The sequence below is a fragment of the Amblyraja radiata genome, chromosome 26, assembly GCF_010909765.2.
Source record: "Amblyraja radiata isolate CabotCenter1 chromosome 26, sAmbRad1.1.pri, whole genome shotgun sequence".
NCBI lineage: Eukaryota > Metazoa > Chordata > Chondrichthyes > Rajiformes > Rajidae > Amblyraja > Amblyraja radiata.
In genome coordinates, this window is record NC_045981.1 from 12,112,532 (window position 1) to 12,136,617 (window position 24,086).

Here is a 24,086-nt window from a genome sequence, read left to right on the forward strand (position 1 = left end):
TCCAAACTAAATCAAGCCTTTAATCATTACAAATTATTTCTCTTTAGCCATCCTTTCCAAACGCTTAATTTTTTAACTAATTTCTGTCAAATCCCCCCTTAACTCACTCTGCTCCATTGTTTGTAGCTTGTTGTACAAACCAACCTGAAATATTGCTCCAATATGGCATTTAGATGCATGATCAGGAAGGGAACAGAGGAATACAGACCACATGCAGGCAGATGGGATTAATAAACCTGGCATAGTGTTCAGCCCAGACATGGTGGGCTGAAGGGCCTGTTCCTGTACTGTTCCTACATAATATACCCGGAAAATGTACAAGATATACAACAATTATTAAATATCCTCTTTCTTGATAGGAGATAGCATGTTTAAATCCAACTCTAAATTAAAATCTGGAAGAAAATTGCAATGCTGGTTGACACAAACTGCTGCAATAACTCAGCGGGTCAGGCGGCATCTCGGGAGAAAAAGGATGGTGCTGCCTGACCCTCTGAGTTAGTCCAGCACTGTGACTATCGTCAAAATGAATGCCTTTTGGTTTGAAATATTCTGAAAGTTTCTGACCTCAAAATGTCATTTCTACAGAAATCTGCAGCAAACTCTTCTCGCAAAATCTTTCAATATTTATTGTCAGGGTAGCTCGTAATTTGAGGTCTTCTACATTGGAAGTCTGGTGTGAAAGAGTTTGCAATGTAAATCATGCTGCAGCACATGATGTAAAACTAGATTTATAGATGGCTGCTGGTTATCAAAACATAAATCATTTACTTCAGAGTTATTAGCCAGGCACCAACATACTTTACGAGATAAATTTGTATCCCCATTCACATGCTTTCACTGGAAGCTATTACAAATAGCTGCTATCTCATAAAAAAAAACAAGTCAAGCAAATAACAGACAAAACCTTCTTAAAACATGAATGATCAACAAAACGCTTCCAGAAAGCTGCATAATAGTCAGAACTCAACCGATAACTGTGCTAGGGAAATGAGGGTAAACAGCTCAGCAGTAGACAGAGTAGGTTTGCAAATATCTGGACATGAAGAACTGCAAATGCTGGAATCTTGAGCAAAAAAAACGAGGTTAATTCCTGGGATGGCGGGACTGTCATATGTTGAAAGAATGGAGCAACTGGGCTTGTATACACTGGAATTTAGAAGGATGAGAAGGGATCTTATTGAAACATAAGATTATTAAGGGAGTGACCACGTTGGAGGCAGGAAACATGTTCCCGATGTTGGGAGAGTCCAGAACCAGGGGCCTCAGTTTAAGAATAAGGGGTAGGCCATTTAGAATGGAGATGAGGAAAAACTTTTCCGCCCAGTTGTAAATCTGTGGAATTCTCTGCCTCAGAAGGCAGTGGAGGCAGATTCTGTGGATGCTTTCATAAGAGTTAGATAGAGCTCTTGAAGATAGCGGAGTCAAGGGGTATGGGGAGAAGGCAGCAATGGGGTACTGATTGTGGATGATCAGCCATGATCACAGTAAATGGCGGTGCTGGCTCGAAGGGCCGAATGGCATACTCTCGCACCTATTGTCTAAAAACCACAAAGTGCTGGAGCAATTCAGTGGGCCTGGCAGCATCTCTGGAGGATATAAATAGGTGACGTTTCGGGTCAGGACCCTACTCCGCTGCTGGATGCTGACTGACCTGCTGAGGTAGAAACATAGAAAATAGGTGGAGAAGGCCATTTGGTCCTTCGAGCCAGCACCGTCATTCAATATGATCATGGCTGATCATCCAAAATCAGTACCTCGTTCCTGCTTTTTCCCCTTATCCCTTGATTCTGTTATTCTTAAGAGCTAAATGTAACTCGATACTCCAGCACTTTGTCTCTTTTGCTGCTAATAACTATGTTGGATCACATCTTGGATTTTGCATTGGATTTTATTAGGCCAAACTACTAATTGATTCAATGGTCGTTGGCATATCTCAACACTTTCCTCCTCTATTGGTCCACACGCAGACTTGATATCTTTAAATGAGCGAAACATTTTTAAACGCAACAAGTTTAAAATAATAAGCCAAATATAAGATGGCGCAGCGGTACAGTTGCTGCCTTAAAGTGTCAGAGACCCGGGTTCGATCCTGACAACAAGTGCTGACTGTACGGAGTTTGTACTTTCTCCCCTTGACCTGGTTGGTTTTTCTCCGGGATCTCCGGTTTCCTCCCATACTTCAAAGACGTTCAGGTTTGTAGGTTAAATGACTTGGTATAATTGTAAATTGTCCCTAGTGTGTGTAGGATAAGTGTAAGTGTGCGGGAATCGCTGGTCGGCGCGGACTTTGTGGGCTGAATGGCCTGTTTCTGTGCTGTATTACTAAACTAAGTAAACTATCATCGTGAAGGCATCTTAGATTCAAAGTTATAACCAAGGTCGATTGCGATTTCCAAACGAAGAGCTTTTTTTTCAGGCAGCCAGACATACAGAGAATTACAAGTATAAATCCATGGTTCCACAAGTTGAATGTACTACCATCCTTTTTCATTCCTGCCATCGGGATGAAGGTATTTCACTCCTGCCATCGGGAAGTAAAGGAGTCTGAGAACTGTAACATCCAGGTTCAGGAACAGCTTCTTTCCAACAATCATCAGGCTATTGAGCACAACAAACTCCAACTAAAGTCTGGGTTGCACTAGCGATTTGGGCTTTGTTTTTGCGTATATTAGATTTGTTTTATTTATTGATCATTTGTTTATTATATTATCTATTGGGTACTGTGTTTATATACCTGTTGTGCTGCTATTGCAAGTAAGAATTTCATTATTTGGGATGTATGACAATAGACTACTTTATAGCTGGAAATGTATAAGCTCCTACCAAATGATAAATAATTCTTTAATATATCAAAATGGTGCCACTCATTAAATAAAAGATCAGCAGCCATTCGGGAGTGGAATTCGCTGGATTGTTCTCATAAAATGGCCTCCTTCCCCGCTGCCACCATTTTGAGAATCATTAGCTGGGAAGATTGGTGTCTTACTGAATCCTGTTGATTCAGCATCTTTTGTCTCGTCGTCTGAAAAAAAGGGTCTCGACCCGAAACATCACCCATTCCTTCTCTCCAGCGATGCTGCCTGTCCTGCTGAGTTACTCCAGCAGTTTTGGTGCATTTTAACTGTTTAGTTTAGGTTATGTTTAACCAGCATCTGCAGTTCCTTCCTACGAATCTTTTTAGTTTAGTTTAATTTAGAGTTACACCGCGAAAACAGGCCCTTTGGCCCACCGAGTCCGCACCGACCAGTGATCCCCGCATATTAACACTATCCTACAATTTAGGTTTATACAAAGCCAATCAACCTACAAACGGTACGTCTTTGTGAGTGTGGGAGAAAACCGAAGATCTCGGTCACGGGGAGAACGTACAAACTCCGTTAAGGTAGCACCCCTGGTCGGGATCAAACCCGGGTCTCTGGCACTGCAAGCACTGTAAGGCAGCAAGTCTACCGCTGCGCCACCGTGCCGCCATCTTCGCATTGTCCATGCTGATCTAACTCTGTGTCAGAGCTTGCAGCTTCTGTTTCTTCAGAGCTCTATAGGCCTTAATGACTCTCTCCCGCTCCTCCAACATGATCCTCTGGCGAGCCATGGACATAGTGGGCAAGTTAACATTTCGGGTGGTCTCCTTTGTCCGTTCTGTGCCACACTTGTCCTCCCCAATCAGAGATTTCAGAAGCAACTGTCGGCGACCAGGCTAGAAAAGAAAAACAAAGCGAGTTTAACCACAAAAGAATGGAGATCACAGAATCCTTTCCTGCTGATAAAAGATTAGACTTCACAACCCCAAGGCTAATGGCATGCACTTAAATATTTCAAATTCTTTTAAAAAAAAAAGTTGATATGTAAAACCTACACTTGGGCTACTTTCATCGCCAAGAGTGGATTAAAATCTTAAATCACAAAGCTCTAACATATGGAAGCATTATTATGCGTATTTACTAACATCATAAAAATGCTAGTCTTCAAAAAAGCTATTTGGTCCACACATCTGCGCTGTACGTTTTATTTTTATGCAGGTCTCCTGCTGTTCAATATTTAAAAAATAGGTTATTTTTGTTGCGTGTCAATATCTTTCTTCATCAAGCAACCCTTCAATGTGCTTTAAAAGCAGTTGTCCAATTACTTGAAACAATGCTGCCTTACAGAGCCAGATTTCTTGACTACGGGTGCTGTCTGTACAGAGTTTGTACGTTCTCCCCGTGAAGGCGTGGGTTTTCTCTGGTTGCTCCAGTTTCCTCCCACACTCCAAAGACGTACAGGTTTGTAGATTAATTGGCTTTGGTAAAAATTGTAAAGTGTCCCTAGTGTGTGTAGGATAGTGCTAGTATATTGGGTGTTGTTGGACAGCACAGAAAATGGTGGGTCAAAGGGCCTGTTTCCGCTCTGTATCTCTAAACTAAATAATATAAGAGACTCCCAGCTTCAACTATAAACTGTGCGTTATTCCCCCCTCAACTTTAATTTTCCTATAATGATGCCTTTTGCATTTGACTTGCATAGGAATTATGGAAAAATGACTGTTGGAACCTCCAGCTTTTCTTTAGTATCGTACTTCAGGGAAGTCAGGCTGAATGTTTTTAAATAGCAGCAGTCCAACTTTAAATTAGTGTATTATGGGAAGTATGCGAAGACATTCTGGCAATCCAGAGAAGATTTATGAGAATGGTCCCTGGGACGAGGGTATACAGGTAGAAGGATCGACTAGAAAGACTGGCACTGTTTACTGTGGAGAAAGATGAATATCTGGAATTTTTGCATTAGGGTTGGGAGGTTTTGAACACTGTAGATATTGGAAGACTGTTCCCACTGTGGACAGTCCCAGTTATAAAACAATGAGGAAAAGAAGTAGGAGTGACACAAGAAAAGGCTCTTTGCCTTACTCTGGACATGATTGAAATCTTGAATGAACTGTCAGCAGATGTTCAGAGGACAGGTTTTATTGCATCTTCAACAAGATGTACCATCCTACCAACAACAAGAGAGCAGTCCTGAGTCTCAACCTCATTGGAGACCCTCGCACTATCTTGAACCAATCAATCAATCAATCAGTTTTATTCATCACATACACATATAAGTGCAGTGAAATGAATTTGCAGTGAAACCATCCTACCAACAACTGGAGAACCGTCTTAGCTACTATCTACCTCATTGGTGACCCTCGGACTATCTTTGATCGGACATTACCTTGCACTAAACCTTATTCGCTTTATCATGTACAGTGGATGGCTCGATTGGCAAGGAAAATGTAAGCAAGGCTACAGAGAAGGGCCAGAGAGCAAGTTGCTCTGGTATCGAGCTAGTGTGGACAGGGTGGGCCGAACAGCTATCTCCTGTGCTGCGGTTATTCTGTCGGATCCCTGGATATGGACCATTAGATCCTGATCATGTTCAATGCTAATCTCAATTCAAGAAAAGCTTTCTTCCTTTTTGAAGACTAAATGCCCCATAAAACAATTACAAAAGTAGATATTTATTTCCATCGCAGTGTATGTTAAGATCATTAAAATATCCTACAATTATAATCCTGCACCTTTTTAAATGTTTTCAACCAAAAGCTGCCTTTAATTTTCTCCTCACTTCCTTGCAGTTTTTAGTATTTGCCCACGACTGCGAGTGATCCCAGGTTATTTAAGCACAATCGAAAATTAATCAGCTTGGAACATTTCCATTTAAATCTTTCTATCTGGTGTAATGAGTAGTCCCTGCACCGTTACACACAGTCTTAATACACTAAAAACTATAATGAGGTGATGCAGTTGAGGTTAAACAAACATTCTCTTATTCATGAAAAAGAATAATGTTAAATGCACAAATATTGTAATCATATTTCACCATCATGTACAAATACACATTAAAATCCAATGACCATCAATTCCACTCAGAACATTTATAAAAGGTGACTGCATAATAATTGTCATTCCAATGGTAGAATCCTAAAGCAATGAAACAAAATGCCTGATCTGACTGGATTGATAAGTAGTTTAGTTTAGAGTTATAGCATAAAAACAGGCCCTTTGGCCCACTGAATCCAGGCCGACCATCGACCAACTGTTCACACTAGTTCTAAGTTATCGCATTTTTTCACATCCACTCCCTACACACTGGGGGCAATTTACAGGGGCCGATTAACCTGCAAACCCGCACATCTCTGGAATACGAGGGGAAACCGGAGCACCCGGAGAAACCTAGAAAATAGGTGCAGGTGTAGGCCAGTCGGCCCTTCCAGCCAGCACCACCATTCAATATGATCATGGCTGATCATCCAAAATAAGTACCCCTTTCTGACTTTTTCCCCCATGTCCCTTGATTCCCTTAGCCTTAAGCCCAACTGTCTTGAAAACATCCAGTGAATTAGCCTCCACTGCCTTCTGTGGCAGAGAATTCCAGATTCACAACTCTCTGGGTGAAAATGTTTTTCCTCATCTCAGTCCTAAATGGCCTACCCCTTATTCTTAAACTGTGAGCCCTGGTTCTGGACTCCCCCAACACCGGGAAATTTTTTCCTGCATCTACACTGTCCAATCCTCTAAGAAATGTATATGTTTCTATAAGAATCCCTCTCATCCCTCTATATTCCAGTGAATACAAGCCCAGTCGACCCATTCTTTTATCATATGTTAGTCCCGCCATCCTGGGAATTAACCTGGTGACCCTTCGCTGCATTCCCTCAATAGCAATAATGTCCTTCCTCAAATTAGGAGACCAAAATTGCACAGGTGATGGATGTTCGGCCAAATACTGTGGCCTGACCTGCTGAGTATTTCAGGCATTTTTCTGATTTTATTTTAGATTCCCAGCATCTACAGTTTCCCCCCCCACCGAGTTTCATAAGCACCAAGGGCGACACGGTGGCGCAGCGGTAGAGCTACTGCCTTTCAGCGCCAGAGACCCGGGTTCAATCCTGACTACGGGTGCTCTGTGCACAGAGATTGTACCTTCTCCCCGTGACCTGCGTGGGTTTTCTCCAAGACCTTGGGTTTCCTCCCACACTCCCAAGACGTAGAGGTTTGTAGGTTAATTGGCCTTGGTATAAAATATAAAATGTCGCTTGTGTGTGTGTGTGTGTGTGTGTGTGTGTGTGTGTGTGTGTGTGTGTGTGGGGGTTATTGTTAATGTGCAGTCATCGCTGGTCGGTGTGGGCTCTTGTGGGCCGAAGGGCCTGTTTCTGCGCTGTATCTCTAAACTGAACCAGTGGAACTAGGGAGTGAAAATTGGTGGCATACTTTATCAGCATTCATGTATGGGTGACAAGGGTTAGTGATTAGTTTGGAGGTAGGAAATGGAGAACAGGGATAAAGGTAACACATTTAACAAGGACGTGACAAACAGTATTCCCCAAGTATCCGAAGAGAAGCTTTTATCAATACAGGAGATGACAAAACAGTGAAGCTTTGATCAATCATGCAGATGACTAAATTCAGACACACAGCAATTGCATTAAAAAAAAGTTTAAAAGGGCTATGTAGGGATTAAATGAAATGAAAACCCAATGCCAGGACACAAAGGGTAATACAAGCTGGAGACTACTGGAATGTTGGGCAATATCCCAGTGAAGCTGCAATTAAGACATGATGCCACACTGTCCTCAGGATGTGTGTTCAGTTTTCAGGACCACACCTTACAGAAGATATCTTGCCTTATACTGGGAGTGGCACAGCATGAAACAGAGGTTTCAATTGAAAGAACAAGTTACACAAATTTGACTCGTATTCCATCGTGTTTAGAAGACTGAAGGTGCATTGATCGGAAAGCTTTAGAGGGACATGGGCCAATCGCGGATGGGTGGGACGCGTGGATGGGGTATTTTGGTTGGAGTGGACAAGTTAGGCCGAAGGGCCTGTTTCCGCGCTGTATGACTGTGTGACGCCTTGACTCTAATCTAACTGAAGTGGCTATAATGACAGCACAATTTGATGGGTAGAGAGCAGTGGTTTCATCTTCAGGTGGAAATCCAGAACATTATAATCATAATATAAAATTAGAGCTCGGTCATTTAAGGAATGAAGCGCTTTGTAATGGGGGTAGCAGAAATCTCGATTTTTTCTTCGTCCCAACACAGTATCACTAACATTTAATGAAAACTGGATGAGTTTATAATTGCTACGCCAAGAGTGACAAAACAATTAGGCAAGTTTATCCGAGTTAGCTTTTAGGGAACTGATCGATGATCATTTAACTGAAAGAGATGGGAACAGGAGGAGGCACAAAGTGCTGGAGTAGCTCAGCAGGTCAAGCAGCATAGTTGGAGAACATAGACAGGTGGCGTTTTGGGTCGAGACCTTTCTTCAGATTTAATTGATTTAGGGATAAGCCGGATAATTTCCAGTTCTATAGATCTAGGAAAAGCCAGATATGATAACAGCATGTCATTTGTTAAGACTGAATGACAGCATTCTCATAACACGCAGATATGCATTAGCTGGTTTACTCATTAATATCCATTGAACCTCCACATATTTCCCATAACAGGTTGTCAATACTTTACTTTGTTTATCCACCTACATTAAAAGCATGGATTTATCCAAAAGAGGAGTCAAGTTACAGGTTGAAAGTCGTCACAAAGGAACCTGATTCATTGGCAATTTTTAAAAGTCAAAATAGCATATGTGCTGAAACTAAAAGACAAGTCTGCGGTAAAGGGTTTATATAAAAAGGAACAAAGGAACAATGAGAGCAGGAATTAAAACAGAATTTCTAGCAGGAACCAGCACACATTGAAATATTCATTTATTGGTTTATTAATTCTTTGACTTTTGTTACTATGTTATCTGTATGTGTAATGTGTTTAAAAACCTGTTCGTAAGTTCATAAGTGTGTAGGAAGGAACTGCAAATGCTGGTTTAAACCAAAGATAGACAGAAAAAGCTGGTGTAACTCAGCGGGAAAGGCAGCATCTCTGGAGAGAAGGAATGTCTCGACCCGAAATGTCACCCATTCCTTCTTTCCAGAGATGCTGCCTGTCCTGCTGAGTTACTCCAGCTTTTTGTGTCTATCATAAGTTCATAATTAATTGGAGCAGAATTAGGCCATTCGGCCCATCATGTCTACTCCACCATTTAATCATGGCTGATCTATCTCTCCCGCCTAACCCCATTCTCCTACCTTCTCCCCATAACCCCTGACCTCCGTGCTAACCAAGAATCTATCTACCTCTACCTTACAAATATCCATTGACTGTTATGCTGCTGCAAGTAAGAATATTATTGTTTGATGGTCAGTACATACTCTTGAATCTTAAATGTTGACAAATACCATATTGGACTTCTACTGACTGGTTCATGGCCTGGCTCTGCAACTCAAACACCCGGGAACAAAGGAGATTACAGAAGAGTGGTAGACATTGCCTCATCCATCACAGGCACGGATTCAATAGACAATAGATACAGGAGTTTGCCATTCAGCCCTTCGAGCCAGCACTGCCATTCATTGTGATCATGGCTGATCATCCACAATCAGTACCCCGTTCCTGCCTTCTCCCCATATCCCTTGAATCAGCTATCTTTAAGAGCTCTATCTAACTCTCTCTTTAAAGCATCCAGAGAATTGGCCTCCACTGCCTTGAGGCAGAGAATTCCACAGATTCACAACTCGGTGGGCCGAATGGCCTGTTTCCAATTTGTATCTCGAAAACTACAAAAAAATACTCTAGATTCTTGAACAGTTTTGTTTCGGCATCATTAAAAACCTGCAAGAAGAGAAACGTTTACCATATTGGTCGCCTGGCTCTTCCTGGGTTGAGCGGTGAGGGTGGGTGGTTGCATGGCCACTTCTCCAAATGCTACTACGTCTGCAAACAAGATCACATCCATTTAGTGAAATGAGTTTTAATCCAACAATGGAATCTTACAGCACAAACATACTTTACTTGAGACTCTTGGAGATACAGTGTGGGAACAGACCCTTCGGCCAATCAGGTCCACGCAGACCAGCGATCACTCCGTACACTAGCACTATCCTACACACTCGGGACATTTTACAATTTTTACCAAAGCCAATTAACCTACAAACCCACATGTCTTTGCAGTGTGGGAGGAAACTGGAGCAGCTGGAGAAAACCTACACGGTCACAGGGAGAACGTACTAACTCCATATGTAAACAACATTTCACTCTCACAGCTGCTTGCCTCCATCGTATCCATTCTGATAATGTTACTTTCCACAACAGTGTCTTTGATATTTCACTTCTCTTGAACTTATGCTTTCAAGTTGAACATCAAACAGTACAGCACAAGAACAGGCCCTTTGGCCCACAATGCCTGTGCTGAACATGATGCCAAGACCAACTCTCAGCTGCCTGGACATAATCCATATCCCTCCATTTCCCACATATCCATGTGCCTATCCAAGTCTCTTAAATGCCACTCTGTCTCAAACACCACCCTGGGTACTTTGCTCCAGGCATTCAACACTCCCTGTGTAATAGGTAGTAATAATAAAAACTGCCCAGCACATCTCCATTAACCATTGTCGTTTACACCTTAAAGCCACGCTCTCTAGTATTTGATTTATATTAAATGCCACTATGGTATCTGCCACCGCCACCACCATGCATCTAGGCGTCCACCAACCTGATAAAACTTGCCCCGCACATCACCTTTAAACTTTCCCCTTTCACCCTAAAGCTATTAACCATTTCTCTCTCGACAGATGGTGCATGACTCGAGGCCTATCCCCATCTCTTTTCGATGTTTTTAAACATTAATACAACTGCTTCCCAAAATTTAGCCGTATAATTATATATTGAAGTTTGTCCCACAAATCTGACCAGACTTTTTCTTTAGCACTGAAGTTCTGCTATTTGAACTACAAAGTGACATGGTATATTAATGCAAAATGTCAGTGCAAATATCCAGCAAGCATCTCTCTAAGGAGAAGGGAAAATGAAAGAAAGTCCTCTGAAACATCTGATACTTCGACTGTTCTGTGGCACAGCCCACAAGCGGTTCAGGATTCACAGATGCTGTGCAGTGCGAGTGGGTGAAGTGCCCCATCTAGTGACTGGATAGAGTGAATGTGGAGAGGATGTTTCCACTAGTGGGAGAGTTTAGGACCAGAGTACACAACCTCAGAATAAAAGGACGTACCTTTAGAGAAGGATAAGAAGGAATTTCTTTAGTCAGAGGGTGGTGAATCTGTGGAATTCATCTCCACTGACGACTGTGGAGGCTCCACCAAGTCAATGGGTATTTTTAAGGTGAAGATTGACAGATTCTTGATTGGCATTTGTGTCAGGGGTTATGGGACGAAGGCAGGAGAATGGGGTTGAGAGGGCTACTATAGATCTGCTATGATTGAATGACAGAACAGACTCGATAGGCCGAATGGCCTAATTCTGCTCCTAGAACTTATGAACTTAATGGAAAACAATTCCAGGACTACAAATTTACTGAAAAAGCTGAACCACTCTTGCTATCAGGCATCTTAAGGGTCCAAAGAGAGAGGTTGGCAATATTACATCTCTGTCCTGTTTTAGACACGTTTGCTCTGGGGAAAACCCTATCTATGTCCTTCATAATCTTGCACACTTCTATCAGGAGCATCTTCAATCTACTTTACTTCAAGAAAAACAATCCCAGCCAAAGGCTCTCCTTTTAAGTAAAACATTAAATCCCAGAGAACATCCCGATTAATCTGAAGATAGACACAAAATGACAGAGTAATTTGAAGGTAGACAAAAATGCTGGAGAAACTCAGCGGGTGCAGCAGCATCTATGGAGCGAGGGAAATAGGCAACGTTTCGGGCCGAAACCCTTCTTCAGACATTCAACCCAAAACATCACCTATTCTTTTTCATCAGAGATGCTGCCTGGCCCGCTGAGTTACTCCAGCATTTTGTGTGTCTTTGGAATAATCCACCATTTGCAGTTCCTTCCGACACATCCTGATGAATCTCCTGTTTCATTCCTCCAAAGCAATCATGTTCTTCCTATAATGTGGTGACCAGAACTGTTCACTGAACTCCAAATGTTTTATAAAGTTCAACCTCCCCCTCACATGGCTCCACCTATCACTCACCAGTCTTTGCCCTGCTTCTCCCCCCCCCCCTCACATTAGAATCAGTCTGAAGAAAGGCCCCAACCCCAAAACGTCAACCGTTCTAATACCACCAAATAATGCACGAATAAGGAAGTAGCACACTACTTGCTACATACACTCACCTGTAAACATTTCTTTCTCCAGTTTCATCTCCTTTCTTTCGATTTTCTTACCAATGAGCCTTCTCAACCTTTTTTTATCGGATCTATTAAACACAAAATAAAGTTAATGGAGAAATGCTAACTTTCTGTTAAAACATTTCAAAGACACTTTTATCCCTTGATCTTTCACAACACTTGCTTCATCCCCGGAGGCATCAATTCTTACCACACTCAGCATTTTCCTTCGATAGAATATGACATAGAAGAAGATCCATGTTGTGTGTTGCCCTTCTTACACTGTCAGTTATAATAGATCGCACTCTCTCTAGAGCTTGCAACTATGTATACTGAAAACATTAATAATATGGAATGGGACACTGTGGATGCAAAGGGAGGTGGTTTTTACAACCAAGACTTCAGCAAACCAACCGAATTCTAGGTGAAATATCCTTATGCATAATCTCAAAGAGCAGTCGACAGTTGTAATAAAAATATAATATTACATTGCCTCTACAATTATATTACACAGAACTGTTTATAGTTGAGAAAGCTGGAAAGAATGCAGAGAAGATTTAAGAGGTTGTTACCAGGACTGATGTATAGGGAGAGATGAGGCAGGTTAGAATGTTCATCTTTGGCATGCAAGAGGCTGAGGGTGATCTTGTAGAAGTGTATAAAATAATGATGGGAATAGATAGGGTGGATGCAGTCTTTTACCCAGATTCGGAGAGCCAAGTACCAGAGAACAGAATCTAAGGTGAAGAGGAAAGATTTAATAGGAACTGTTTTCTTTGTCCAACCATCTCCCAATCAACACCCCCACCCCACACCATGTCCACCTATGATTTGCCAGGCTCTGTCCTGCACCCACCTCTCTTCCAGCTTTCTCCTCATCCCCCACCACAATCAGACTAGTGAAGGGTCCCGACCCGAAGCATCACCTATCCATGTTCTCCAGAAATGCTGCCTGACCCGCTGAATAACTCCATATTAATGTTGTTTTTCGTTACGATATAATATTGTTTGTGCATTGATAATGGAACGTACTCCTTCTTTTTCTCAGACTTTGTGTTCACTGGTCCTTCTCCTTCTTCTTTCTTCTCCGTGTCCTCCATCTCAGGATAGCGTGGCAGCTGCTGGTTGCTCATGAACATTACATGCTTCGTCTCCTGCTCCATCCGCTGAATAAAATCTTTCACCGATTCCCTCTTCTTCCTCTTAAACTTCGGAACTGGTATAGCCCCAAAGGAATCGGAGTCTCCTGAAGTAGGCTTTCTATTTTGTTTTGCTGGGTGTTGAAAAGAAAGCAAAATGATAGTTTCCTTTTACCCAGGCACACAAGAGCGGCACAGTGGTGCAGCGGTAGAGTTGCTGCCTTTCAGCACCAGAGACCTTGGTTCGATCTTGACTACGAGCGCTGTCTGTTGCACGCTCTCCCTGTGACCGCATGGGTTTTCTCCGGGTGCTCCGGCTTCATCGAACATAGAAACATAGAAAATAGGTGCAGGAGGCCATTTGGCCCTTCGAGCCTGCACCGCTATTCATTGTGATCATAGCTGATCATCCACAATCAGTAACCCGTGCCTGCCTTCTCCCCAAATCCCTTGATTCTGCTAGCCCCTAGAGCTCTATCTAACTCTCTTTTAAATTCATCCAGTGAATTGGCCTCTAATATCTGCTGTGGCAGAGAATTCCATAAATTCATGACTCTCTGGGTGAAAACATTTTATCTCATCTCAGTTTTTAGGTTGTGGCCCCTGGTTCTGGACGCCCCCAACATTGGGAACATTCGTCCTCCCACTTCCCATAGACATGCAGGATTGTTGATTGATTGGCCTCTGTAAATTGTCCCTGGTGTGTAGGATAAAACGTGCAGGGGTGATCGCTGGTCGGCACGGACTCCGTGGGGCAAAGGACCTGTTTCCACGCTGTATCTCTAAACTAAACTATAAATGATTCTCTCCCACTCTTCTCAAAAGACATCCGTATGGGTATATGGATAAGAACGGTTTGGAGGGATATAAGCTAAACGTGGGTAAATGGGATCAACTTAGATGGGGCACCTTGGTCAGCATGGGTGAGTTAGGCCGAAGGGCCTGTTTCCGTGCTGTGTGACTCTATGTTGATGCGAGTTCTTTTGTTTGTTGTGGTACAAAACTGGGATAACATAGATCTTGTGTGAATTGGTGACCGTTGGTTGGCGAGGGCTCAGTGGGCTGAAGGGCCCTTTTCAACTGGACTGTATCTCCAAAATAAACCAAAGTTATTCAATTAAATTTCCAGACCACAAATGGCCACTGTACAAGGGGTTTGGGATAGGGGCAAGGGATATATCACTGGTCAGTCCTTGGTTGAGAGGCCTTTAAGAGGACTTGAGGGAAACTAAAAAAAATACCCACAGAGTGGTTGATATCTAAAACTCACTGCCAGAGGAGTCAGATCCAATCACCCTGTTAAGGAGACATTTGGACAGGCACTAAATTTAGTGACGCCTGGAAGCATATGAACATAGTGTGGGCATTATTGGATAAGTGTAGATGGCCAAAAAGGTCAACATGGGCATGATGGGCTGAAAGGCCAGTTACTGTGCTGTACAATTCTATGTACTCTGGGATGAAGGAACAATAAACCATAAAGGAACAATTTTAAAAATACACCTTCGGGAAAGGGAGAAAATCAGCAAAATAATAAAATGCATACTAATGGTAAAGTACCAAAGGCAACAAAGAAAACCCATCGCCAGGTTGCTATAATTAAAATAACTACCGGCTGAACAGCAAAGGAAATCTCAGAAATTCTGTCTTTAGGCATGTACAGTTAGATAGTTATATTATTTATTGTTTTTTTCATGCACCAAAAACTATACTAACTACATTAAATTAGGGACATTTAGTTTAGAGATACAGCGTGGAAACGGCCCCTTCAGCCCACTGAGTCGACTGCCGATCACCCATACACTAGTCTATCCCACACACTAGGCGCAATTTACAGAAGCTAATCAACCTACAAACCTGCTCGTCTTTGGAGTGTGGGAGGAAACCGGAGCACCCGGAGAAAACGTACAAACTCCGTACAGACAACACCCGTCATCAGGATCGAATCCATATCTCTAGCGCTGTAAGGGAGCAACTCTACCATTGAGCCAGTACGTCACCCCATAAATATAATTATGATTTTAATCATTATTTAATGTTCAATCGCAAAATAAATCTTTAAACCTAAAGTGCCAAGAGGATTAAAATTCTTGGTTTCACATCTGAATGTATGCATGCACATTGGTGGGATGCCACTGGATTAGATCAAAATTATGTAACTGAAGTCATATTTATCAATTATTAGGAAAAGGGAGACATGTATAGACATATATTCTCTGCGCAGGGACTGATGTTACTCTCAAGTGAAATAAAAGACACGGCATTAAAAATATTGTTCAATAAGGTGCCGAACAAAGTGCTCCAACACCACTATTTGGTGGCCACCTCTCCGCTCAGTTTCAGCCTTCCAATCCTGACTTTGACAAAGACAACCTTCACCTGTTCACTGACTGCCTGTTTTAGGCCCCAGTTAGACACAAGGAACTGGAATCTTGCATAGAACACAAAGTGCTGGAGTAATTCAGCAATTCAGGCAGATTCTCTGGAAGGCAGGGATAGGTGATGTCTGAAGAAGATTGCCGTCCCGAAACGTCACCTGTCCATATCCTCCAGAGACTGGCTGAACCTCAAGCTACTCCAGCTCATTGGTCCCCAGCTTCTTGAATGAAATAAAATAAAGTTGTTTCAGTTGCTCATAAGGTGCGTCTGGACATAGTGGCAATCTCACCCACAAAAGGATTTGATTTATTTACCTGGATAAATCAAACCCACTAAAAGTCAAATGCACCATGTCAAGTCTGAGCAAACTAATTCCAATCCCAAGATAATCATACGATTAAGTCTCAAGTTAAGTTTTTATTTAGTATTGACATACAGCCCACCGAGTCCGCACCGACCAGCGTACCCTGCACATTAACACTATCCTACACGAGGGACAATTTTTACATTTATACCAAGCCAATTAACCAAAGTTCTCAGAGAATACCCACTCGGTCACGGGGAGAACACACAAACACCGTACAGACCGAACCCGTAGTCAGGTTCGAACCCGGGTCTCTGGCGCTGTAAGGCAGCAACTTTGCCGCTGCGCCACCCCAAAGTTAACAATGGTTATATATAGATTATAATTTCCAACAGAATTCAGGCGACCATCACACTACCGAGGGGGAGCTTGCATTTAAGATCGTAGGCCTAAGGACAGAATTAGGCCATCCGGCCCTTCGAATCTGCTCCGCTATTCGATCATGGCTTATCTATTTTTCCCTCTCAACTCCATTCTCGTTTATCTGTGCACTGTGGATGGCTTGATCGTAATCATGCACAGTCTTTAAAAAAAAATACTAGATAGCACACAAACAAAAGCTTTTCACTGTACCTCAGTACACATGACAATAATAACCAAAACCAAACTAACAAACCTATGACACCATTTTATTTCTAAAAAATGGTCCATTTCCCGATTTTCCCAAAAGGCAGAATCGCATCATCTGCACTTGAATCAAGAAAATAATGAATTTTTAATCTTTTTTTCCCCAACAATTTCCATGAGAGCAAATTTTATTCTGTATCTCAAATTTCTGGATAGTGATTTGCGAATGCTGTAAGAACGAATTTCCAATACATTGAACGACCATAACATGTGAGTCACCTGTAACACCAACAGACTTTACCTTCTTTTGTCTTCTTTCTTTTGGTCTTTTTCTTCATATTCTCTTTACTTCTCATTATTTCACGGAGTTTGTACGGAATCTCCTGCTCATCAGTATTTTGGGGCTTCATATTGCTCTTCTTGGGTTGGCTATGGAATTAAAACAGCATTGTCAGTTAATCTTTGATGTCTAGTCTTCTGCCGCACAATTCACAGAATTAGATCGGGTCTCCCTCTCAAACTGCAAGGAACAAACTCAGGAATTTGAAGATCAGGAAGTAATGATGTCGAAAATTGAGATATTAAAGGAAACGACAGTGAGGAAGAAATAATTTGAAGTCTGAAGAAGTCCTGAAACGTCAGCTATCAATGTTCTCCAGGGATTCTGCCTGACCTTCTTCTGAGTTACTTTTTTTGAAAACCAGCATCTGCAGCTCCTCGTTTCTACAAGAAATAATTTCCCCTCAGGTGGGATGTTGTAGATTTTGGGAATATTGCCCACAATCTATAACCAGGCATTCAGCAGTGAAGTTAGAAACATGAAAGCATGAAGTTTGAAACTCTCACACAAATCAGCAAAAGACACTACATCAACTGTTAACTTTAGAACATAGAACAGTACAGCACAGGAGCAGGCCCAATAGCCCACACTGTATGTGCTGAATATGACACTGATTAACTACTCTTCTCTGCCTGCACATGACATCACCCCATTACCTGAATATCCATGTACATATCTAAAAGCCTCAAATGTCACTATAGTATCTGCCTTCACCACCACCCGACAGCCCATTCCAGGCACCCATCGCACGGTGTAAAAATCGTGCCACACACATGTCCTTGTACAAACTCCATACAGACAGCACCCGTACTCCGATGTCAAAGACTTGAGGACATAACTTTGCCCCTCTCACTTTAAAGTTAGGTCCTCAAGTCTTTGACATCGGAGTACGGGTGCTGTCTGTATGGAGTTATGGAGTTTGTACATTCTCCCCGTGGGTTTTCACCGGATGCTACGGATTCCTCCCTCACTCCAAAGACATACAGGTTAGTAGGTTAATATTCTTCGTCAAATGGTAAAAATGGTCCCTAGTGTGTGCAAGTTAGTGTAAGGGGTGATCGCTGGCTGGCACGGACTCGATGGGCCGCATGGCCTGTTTCCATGCTGTACCTCTAAACTATACTTATTCGCTCCCCACATATTAGGGCCCAATTAATCTACAAACCTGGAATTTGAGATATGGGAGGATACCGCAGCACCCGGAGTAAATCTATGCGATCACAGGGAGAACGCACAAACTCCACGTAGACAGCATCCGAATGTTCTCCAGACCCACTGAGTTACTCCAGCACTTTCTGAAGTTTGGATATGATGTGGATTATGTGTCGGCTGATAGGGCAGGCATGGCGTTATGGGCCGAAGGGCCTGCTCCTGTACTGATCTGAAGAAGGGTCTGGACCTGAAACGTCACCCATTCCTTCTCTCCAGAGATGCTGCCTGTCCCGCTGTGTTCTATCCCACACAAACAGCGAGGAGGCAGAACCCTGTTCAGCCACCCAGAGAGTTGTGAATCACCCAGAGTGTTGTGAATCTGTGGAATTCTCTGCCTCAGAAGGCAGTGGAGGCCGATCCACTGGATGCTTTCAAATGAGAGTTAGATAGAGCCCTTAAGGCTTGCGGAATCAAGGGATATGGGGGAGAAGGCAGGAACGGGTACTGACTTTGGATGATCAGCCATGAATGATCACATTGAATGTCGGTGCTGGCTCGAAGGGCCGAATGGCCTACTCCTGCATCTATTGTATATGTTTCTATGTGGATCTCAGGCAGTAACTTGAACCTGACCCCCCCGTCTCATTTAATAAAGTCTCTCCCACCTGTCCCGCCGCTGCTGGGGCTTCCTGCGCGCCGGGGCTGCCGGCTTCGCGGTCGGGAATCGCCCCATCCCTGGGCCGCTACACACACACGCGCCGTCGCCGGTCCCGCCGCCCCCGTCACCCTTCACCCCTCCTGCTCCCGCCAGCCCATTGGCGGAGGCCTTGGTCGAATCCCATTGGCGGTCGCTGCCGTCATTCGCCGGATCCCATTGGTCAATACGTCCGTCCTCCTCCTGTCGTCCCATTGGTTGCCGCTGTCGTGTCCGTCGGATCCCATTGGTGTACAATTCACCGTTCCCATTGGGTGGGGATCCTATTGGTCCGATCACTTCACCGCTTCGCGCTACGTCGCGTCCCATTGGCGGACACTTTCTCCTTTCCTGCGATTCCCATTGGCCGAAGCGGCTGTCCGTCATGCGGCGGGGGCGGGGCACAGGCGACTTCCGTTGCTAGGCAGCGCCTGGGCCTGGGCCGCGCCTGACAGCGGGGCGGCTGCTCACCTGCTGCCCGGTGGTGAGTTACCGCCGGTTACCGCGCACCATACCATACGATACGATACGATATAACTTTATTTATCCCAGGAGGGAAATTGATCAGTGGCGTCTGGGCCTCTGTGGGGTGAGAGTGAGACAGAGGGAGGGAGGGAGGGAGGGAGGGAGAGGAGGGGGAAGGAGAAGGAGAAGGAGATAAGCACTGAGTGTGCGGAGCCTGAGCTTCATGGAAACATAAAAACAATAGGTACAGGGGCCCCCTCGAGCCAGCACCGCCATTCACTATGATCATGGCTGAACATCCAAAATCGACCATGACGACCTCTGCCACTGGGGAGGGTTGCGGAGGATTGCAGTCCCCGTGTCTCACACCCCTGACTCGGAATCACCCCGGCCGGTGCTCTGAACCTCGCCAGCGATCCACCCTCACTCCCTCCCTCCCTCCACCAGCAACCCCACACCAGAAGGACGACACACGGAGATTCAAGGTCATCCCACCACCAACCTCCTCGAGTGCAAATGAGGAAGTCCCTTGCTGCCGCCTTCATCTTGTGTCTGCATCAAGGAGAAGGTCAGAGGAATAACATCGAAGATAAGACACAAAATGCTGGAGTAGCTTAGCTGGACAGGCAGCATCTCCGGGGAGAAGGAATGGGTGACGTTCCAGGTTGAGACCCTTCTGGGACCCAGTCTGAGGACCCAGAAGGGTCTCAACCCGAAATGTTACCCAGATATAGGTGAAATACAGGCAGGTGGGACGAGTGCAGCAGGCAGGTGGGATTCTTGATTAGTAGGGATGTCAAAGGTTATGGGGGGGAAAGCAGGAAGCTGGGGATGAGAGGGAATTATAGATCAGCCATGATTGAATGGTGAAGTAGATTTGAAGGGCCGAATGGCCTAATTCTGCTCCAATTACTTATGAACTTAGATGGGCATCTTGGTTGGCTTAAGCAAGTGAAGCTGCAGAGTCTATTTCCGTGCTACATGACTATGACAATGATTATAAGCATAATCATACATAAGGAAAAGTGCAATTAAGGTAATGTTTAAATCGAAAGGGGAAGCACTTCCCCCATAAGGCCACAAACCCAAACGTACAACTCGTTTTGAGTCAATGGTATTTGATTCTGTCATTCACTCTTCTCCTGGATATTAGTGTAAGCTAAGTTGGGACTGGTCTGGGCGAGGTTTGTTTGGCCAAAGACCTCAATGTTTGGGAAATCAGGTTGGCTGAATTTCCTGTGTGATGCCCCAAAGTAATTCCCAACTTCTGCAATATTGTGGTTTGGCAGAATCCTGCTGGTCTTCTGGTCACATTTTATTGCACTAGAATTGCCAAATGAATTTGGTTAACTGCCAAGACAATTTGGCAGGAAACCAACCTCTAGGTTTCAAAAGCTGGTAAATCTATTAGGCTGTGCTATTTCACTTAATCATCAGCCAGAATGATACAATCACCTATTTGTTGATAGACACAAAATGCTGGTGTAACTCAGTGGGTCAGGCAGCATCTCTGGAGAAAAAGAATAGGTGATGTTTCTTAGCACTCTCAGTCTGAGAGTTACTGGTACTTTAAAAGGGACGGGGGAAGAGTATTGGATTGTTGATTGATTGACTGACTGACTGACAACAATAATGAAACTAAAATCTCTCGTAAATGAAAACCGGAAAAAATGCAGCTGTTGGAAATCTGAGACAAAAACAGAGAATGCTGGAAAAACTCATCAGGTCAGCCAGCATCTAGGAAGGGAAACAGTCAATGCCAACAATTCATCACCAGAACCCAATAGGTCTGACTTTGGGGTGAACATGGGGTGGGGACTGGACACTGTGCCTTCCTCCACAGTGCTACCCACTGTGGGGGGATGATTTTTTTGTATAATTGTAGTCCTGTAGGTCTGTGTCCAAGATGGCTGCCGTGAAGAGAGAGTGGACGCTAGCGCGCTTTGGCTGCCGCTGCTCTCTCTTCACGCTGTGTTTTTGATTTTCTGTTTTTGGATTGAATTCTGTTTTTAATTTGTGTCTCTGTGATGTCTTTTTTTACCTGTTCTATTCCGATTATATGTTTTTATTCCGATTACTGTAAGGTGTCCTTGAGATGTCTGAAAGGTGCCCATTAAATAAAATGTATTATTATTATTATTATTATTAGAAAGAGGGAGTTGCCAGTAAATTGGCAGTTATTTGGTGGAAATGTGAGAGAGGATGTGAGAGGGAGTGTTTGTGAGAGGATGACTCAAATGGCTGAATGGGAGCAGTTCCCAGCACTGGCTCTTCTCAGTCTACATAATTAATTGTTAAATCGTAAGGTGGTAGGATCTCTCGATAGGCTATACGTGCATGTAACATAAGAAAAACTGAGCTAAAGTGGTATGAAAATGGAAAATGCTGGAAAAGCAAAGCAGATCAGGCCACACATGCGAATAGAGAAATAATTAATGTTTCAGATGAAGAATCCTTCAGATCTGAGAAAAAGGGAAATAAGTAAGTCTGGGTGGCAGCAAAATATGGGTGGGACCAAGGGTGTGTTTCTGGTAGTGAAGACGTGGCAGTCGGGATAAGGTATAATGATTGCGACACTTTCATATGGAGGACGAAGGAGAAATAAATTTGCATTCATCTAGCTGGTTAGATGGTCTCAGTGTCAAGAGACAAGAGTGTTTAAATGTCCTTTGCATCTCTCTGAGGGATAAAATTAGTCTTATCCAAAACGCAGTAGAAACAAGAAACTGCGGATGCTGGGCTTTATGCAAAAAACCACCACATTCAACGGTGCAGTATTTCATAAGTGCTGCATTGGTATCGGCCAAACTTTCAGTTACTAGGATGGGTCTTCAACCCACACTCTTCTGCTAAGCCTAAGCTTTTCACTGTGCCTCGGTACACGTGACAATAAACTAACTCAGATTCAGATTCAGATTCAGATTCAATTTTAATTGTCATTGTCAGTGTACAGTACAGAGACAACGAAATGCATAACTCTGAAACTGAAGCCGTAACTGATACCGAAGATAGACACAAAAAGCTGGAGTAACCCAGCAGGACAGGCAGCATCTCTGGAGAGAAGGAATGGGTGATGTTTCGGGACAAGACCTTTCTTCAGACTAGAGTCTGGGGAAAGGGAAACCAGACCTATTCCTTCTCTCCAGAGATGCTGCCTGTCCCGCTGAGTTACTCCAGCTTTTTGTGTCTATCTTCGGTTTAAACCAGCATCTGCAGTTCCTTCCTACCCATAACTGATACCACTGAGGGTAGAAAACAGAAGGCTGGCTAGAAGTGCGTTGGAATAGTTTTGAGTTAACAATGACATGAATGAATGTTTCAACAGAAGATAAGATCAGGGTCAGGTGGGATTAGAGAGATAGTGTATTTCTGGTGATGTAAAGAGACTCGATCAGCCTCTATCAGTTGCAAGGAAGATGACGATAGACAAAATGCTGGAGCAACTCAGTGGGACAGGCTGCATCTCTGGAGAGAAGGAATGAGAGACGTGTCAGGTACAGACCTTTCCTCAGACTGAGAGTCAGGGGAGAGGAAGACTAGAGATGTAGAAGGGTAAGGTGTGAAAACGACAGATCAAAGCAGACGATGCTCAATAAACTATATATTTAAGAAAGAACTGCAGATCCTGCAGAAGGGTCTCGACCCAAAACGTCACCTATTCCTTCGCTCCATAGATGCTGCCTCACCCGCTGAGTTTCTCCAGCATTTTTGTCTACCATCAAGAAACTATAGAACGGTTCATTGGTGGCTGAGGGGAAGGTGACTACGAGGCATACAATCAGTAAAATTAATCAGGACGGTAAAACTAGTTGCAGAACTATTGTGGGAGAGGGACGGAGAGAGAGGGAAAAAAAGGATTACTGGAAGTTAGATAAACCATTATTCATACTGCTGGGTTGTATACGGCCCAAGTGAAATATGAGGTGCTGGAAGATGATGGTTGGGAAGTGGAGTAGGTGAGGACAAAAGAGGATGGTTTGGGTCTTCCTAACATTTAGTTGGAAAAAGAAAATGCTTCCTAACACTGCTGTATGTTGGACAAACCAGGAGACAATCTGCAGACAATGAAGGAGTCAAGAGAGGTGAAGGAGATCACAAGCAAATATTGTACATTACAGCCGACGCAGTGAGCAATAATCTTCCCTTCTTTCTTCCTCAGGGAGTGCTTTGACTACTTTCGACACTTTTCGCCAGTAGGATCAGGTGAATGCCAAGCTTGCCTCTTTCATTTTGCACATCTGGACTTGTACGATCTCTGCAGGTACTATCCTCTTGCCGAACTATCGCCAACAGCAAACGGTTTTTTAATCACTTCACAAACCCGAACTACACGGAAAATAAAGAAAACACCCAGGCCCATCTTAAACATAAAGAACTAAAGAACGGGGGGAATGATCAACTTGGGGTAAAATGCAAACATCTGCCAATACCCCCCACCTGGTGCTGTGAGAGGGGGTGCCACAACTGTGTATGGATTTCATATGCAGAAGAAATGTCAGAATACTACCAGGATGCTGGACTAAAAGTCTACAAGGCCATTGACGAACACGTTAAAGATGAAAATCTGAAGGCGTTTATTAAAATGGAAATAAAATTGCAACAGAAATTGTAATTCTAAGTATCGGAGCATTTTTAAGCGTATATTTTATTTGAATTGCAGTGTGGCTCAAGTGAAGTACGGACGTTGGATTTTACTGATTGCATGCCTTGTAGTCACCTTCCCCTCAGCGAACAACAAAATGTTTTATAGTTTCTTGAGCATTGTCTGCTTTGATCTGTCATTTTCACACCTCACCCTTCTACATCTCTAGTCTCCCTCTCCTCTGAC

The 24,086-nt window shown here is 43.5% G+C and overlaps 1 protein-coding gene and 2 long non-coding RNA genes across 4 annotated transcripts; 1 reads left to right on the plus strand and 2 right to left on the minus strand.

Moving 5' to 3' along the window:
- Positions 1-22,714, minus strand: LOC116987928. Its single transcript, XR_004415830.1, has 2 exons — positions 22,680-22,714; positions 1-428 (listed from the first exon to the last, which is right to left on the minus strand). It is a non-coding gene; the product is annotated as an uncharacterized LOC116987928 (long non-coding RNA).
- Positions 606-18,892, minus strand: ccdc137 (coiled-coil domain containing 137). Of its 2 annotated transcripts, XM_033044253.1 has the most exons (7): positions 18,765-18,892; positions 16,909-17,036; positions 13,191-13,431; positions 12,165-12,247; positions 9,714-9,793; positions 3,483-3,700; positions 3,311-3,358 (listed from the first exon to the last, which is right to left on the minus strand). In XM_033044253.1, the coding sequence occupies exons 1-6, from the start codon at positions 18,830-18,832 to the stop codon at positions 3,497-3,499; spliced, it is 804 nt and encodes a 267-aa protein (XP_032900144.1). In that variant the 5' UTR covers positions 18,833-18,892; the 3' UTR covers positions 3,311-3,358; positions 3,483-3,496. The 2 variants fall into 2 exon arrangements, with proteins under 2 accessions (XP_032900143.1, XP_032900144.1); XM_033044252.1 differs by having other exon boundaries at positions 606-3,700.
- Positions 19,146-23,870, plus strand: LOC116987927. The gene is made up of 2 exons (XR_004415829.1): positions 19,146-19,277; positions 23,418-23,870. It is a non-coding gene; the product is annotated as an uncharacterized LOC116987927 (long non-coding RNA).
- The last annotated feature ends 216 nt before the right edge of the window (positions 23,871-24,086 follow it).

Excerpts from the sequence above, each read along its gene's own strand:
- ccdc137 (XM_033044252.1), bottom strand. The coding sequence starts at position 18,832 with ATGGGGCGATTCCCGACCGCGAAGCCGGCAGCCCCGGCGCGCAGGAAG. Across the intron at positions 13,432-16,908 it reads AAGAAAGAAGACAAAAGAAG|CAAAACAAAATAGAAAGCCT; the intron begins GTAAAGTCTGTT and ends TTCAACACCCAG. Across the intron at positions 3,701-9,713 it reads AGAGCCAGGCGACCAATATG|CCTGGTCGCCGACAGTTGCT; the intron begins GTAAACGTTTCT and ends TTTCTTTTCTAG.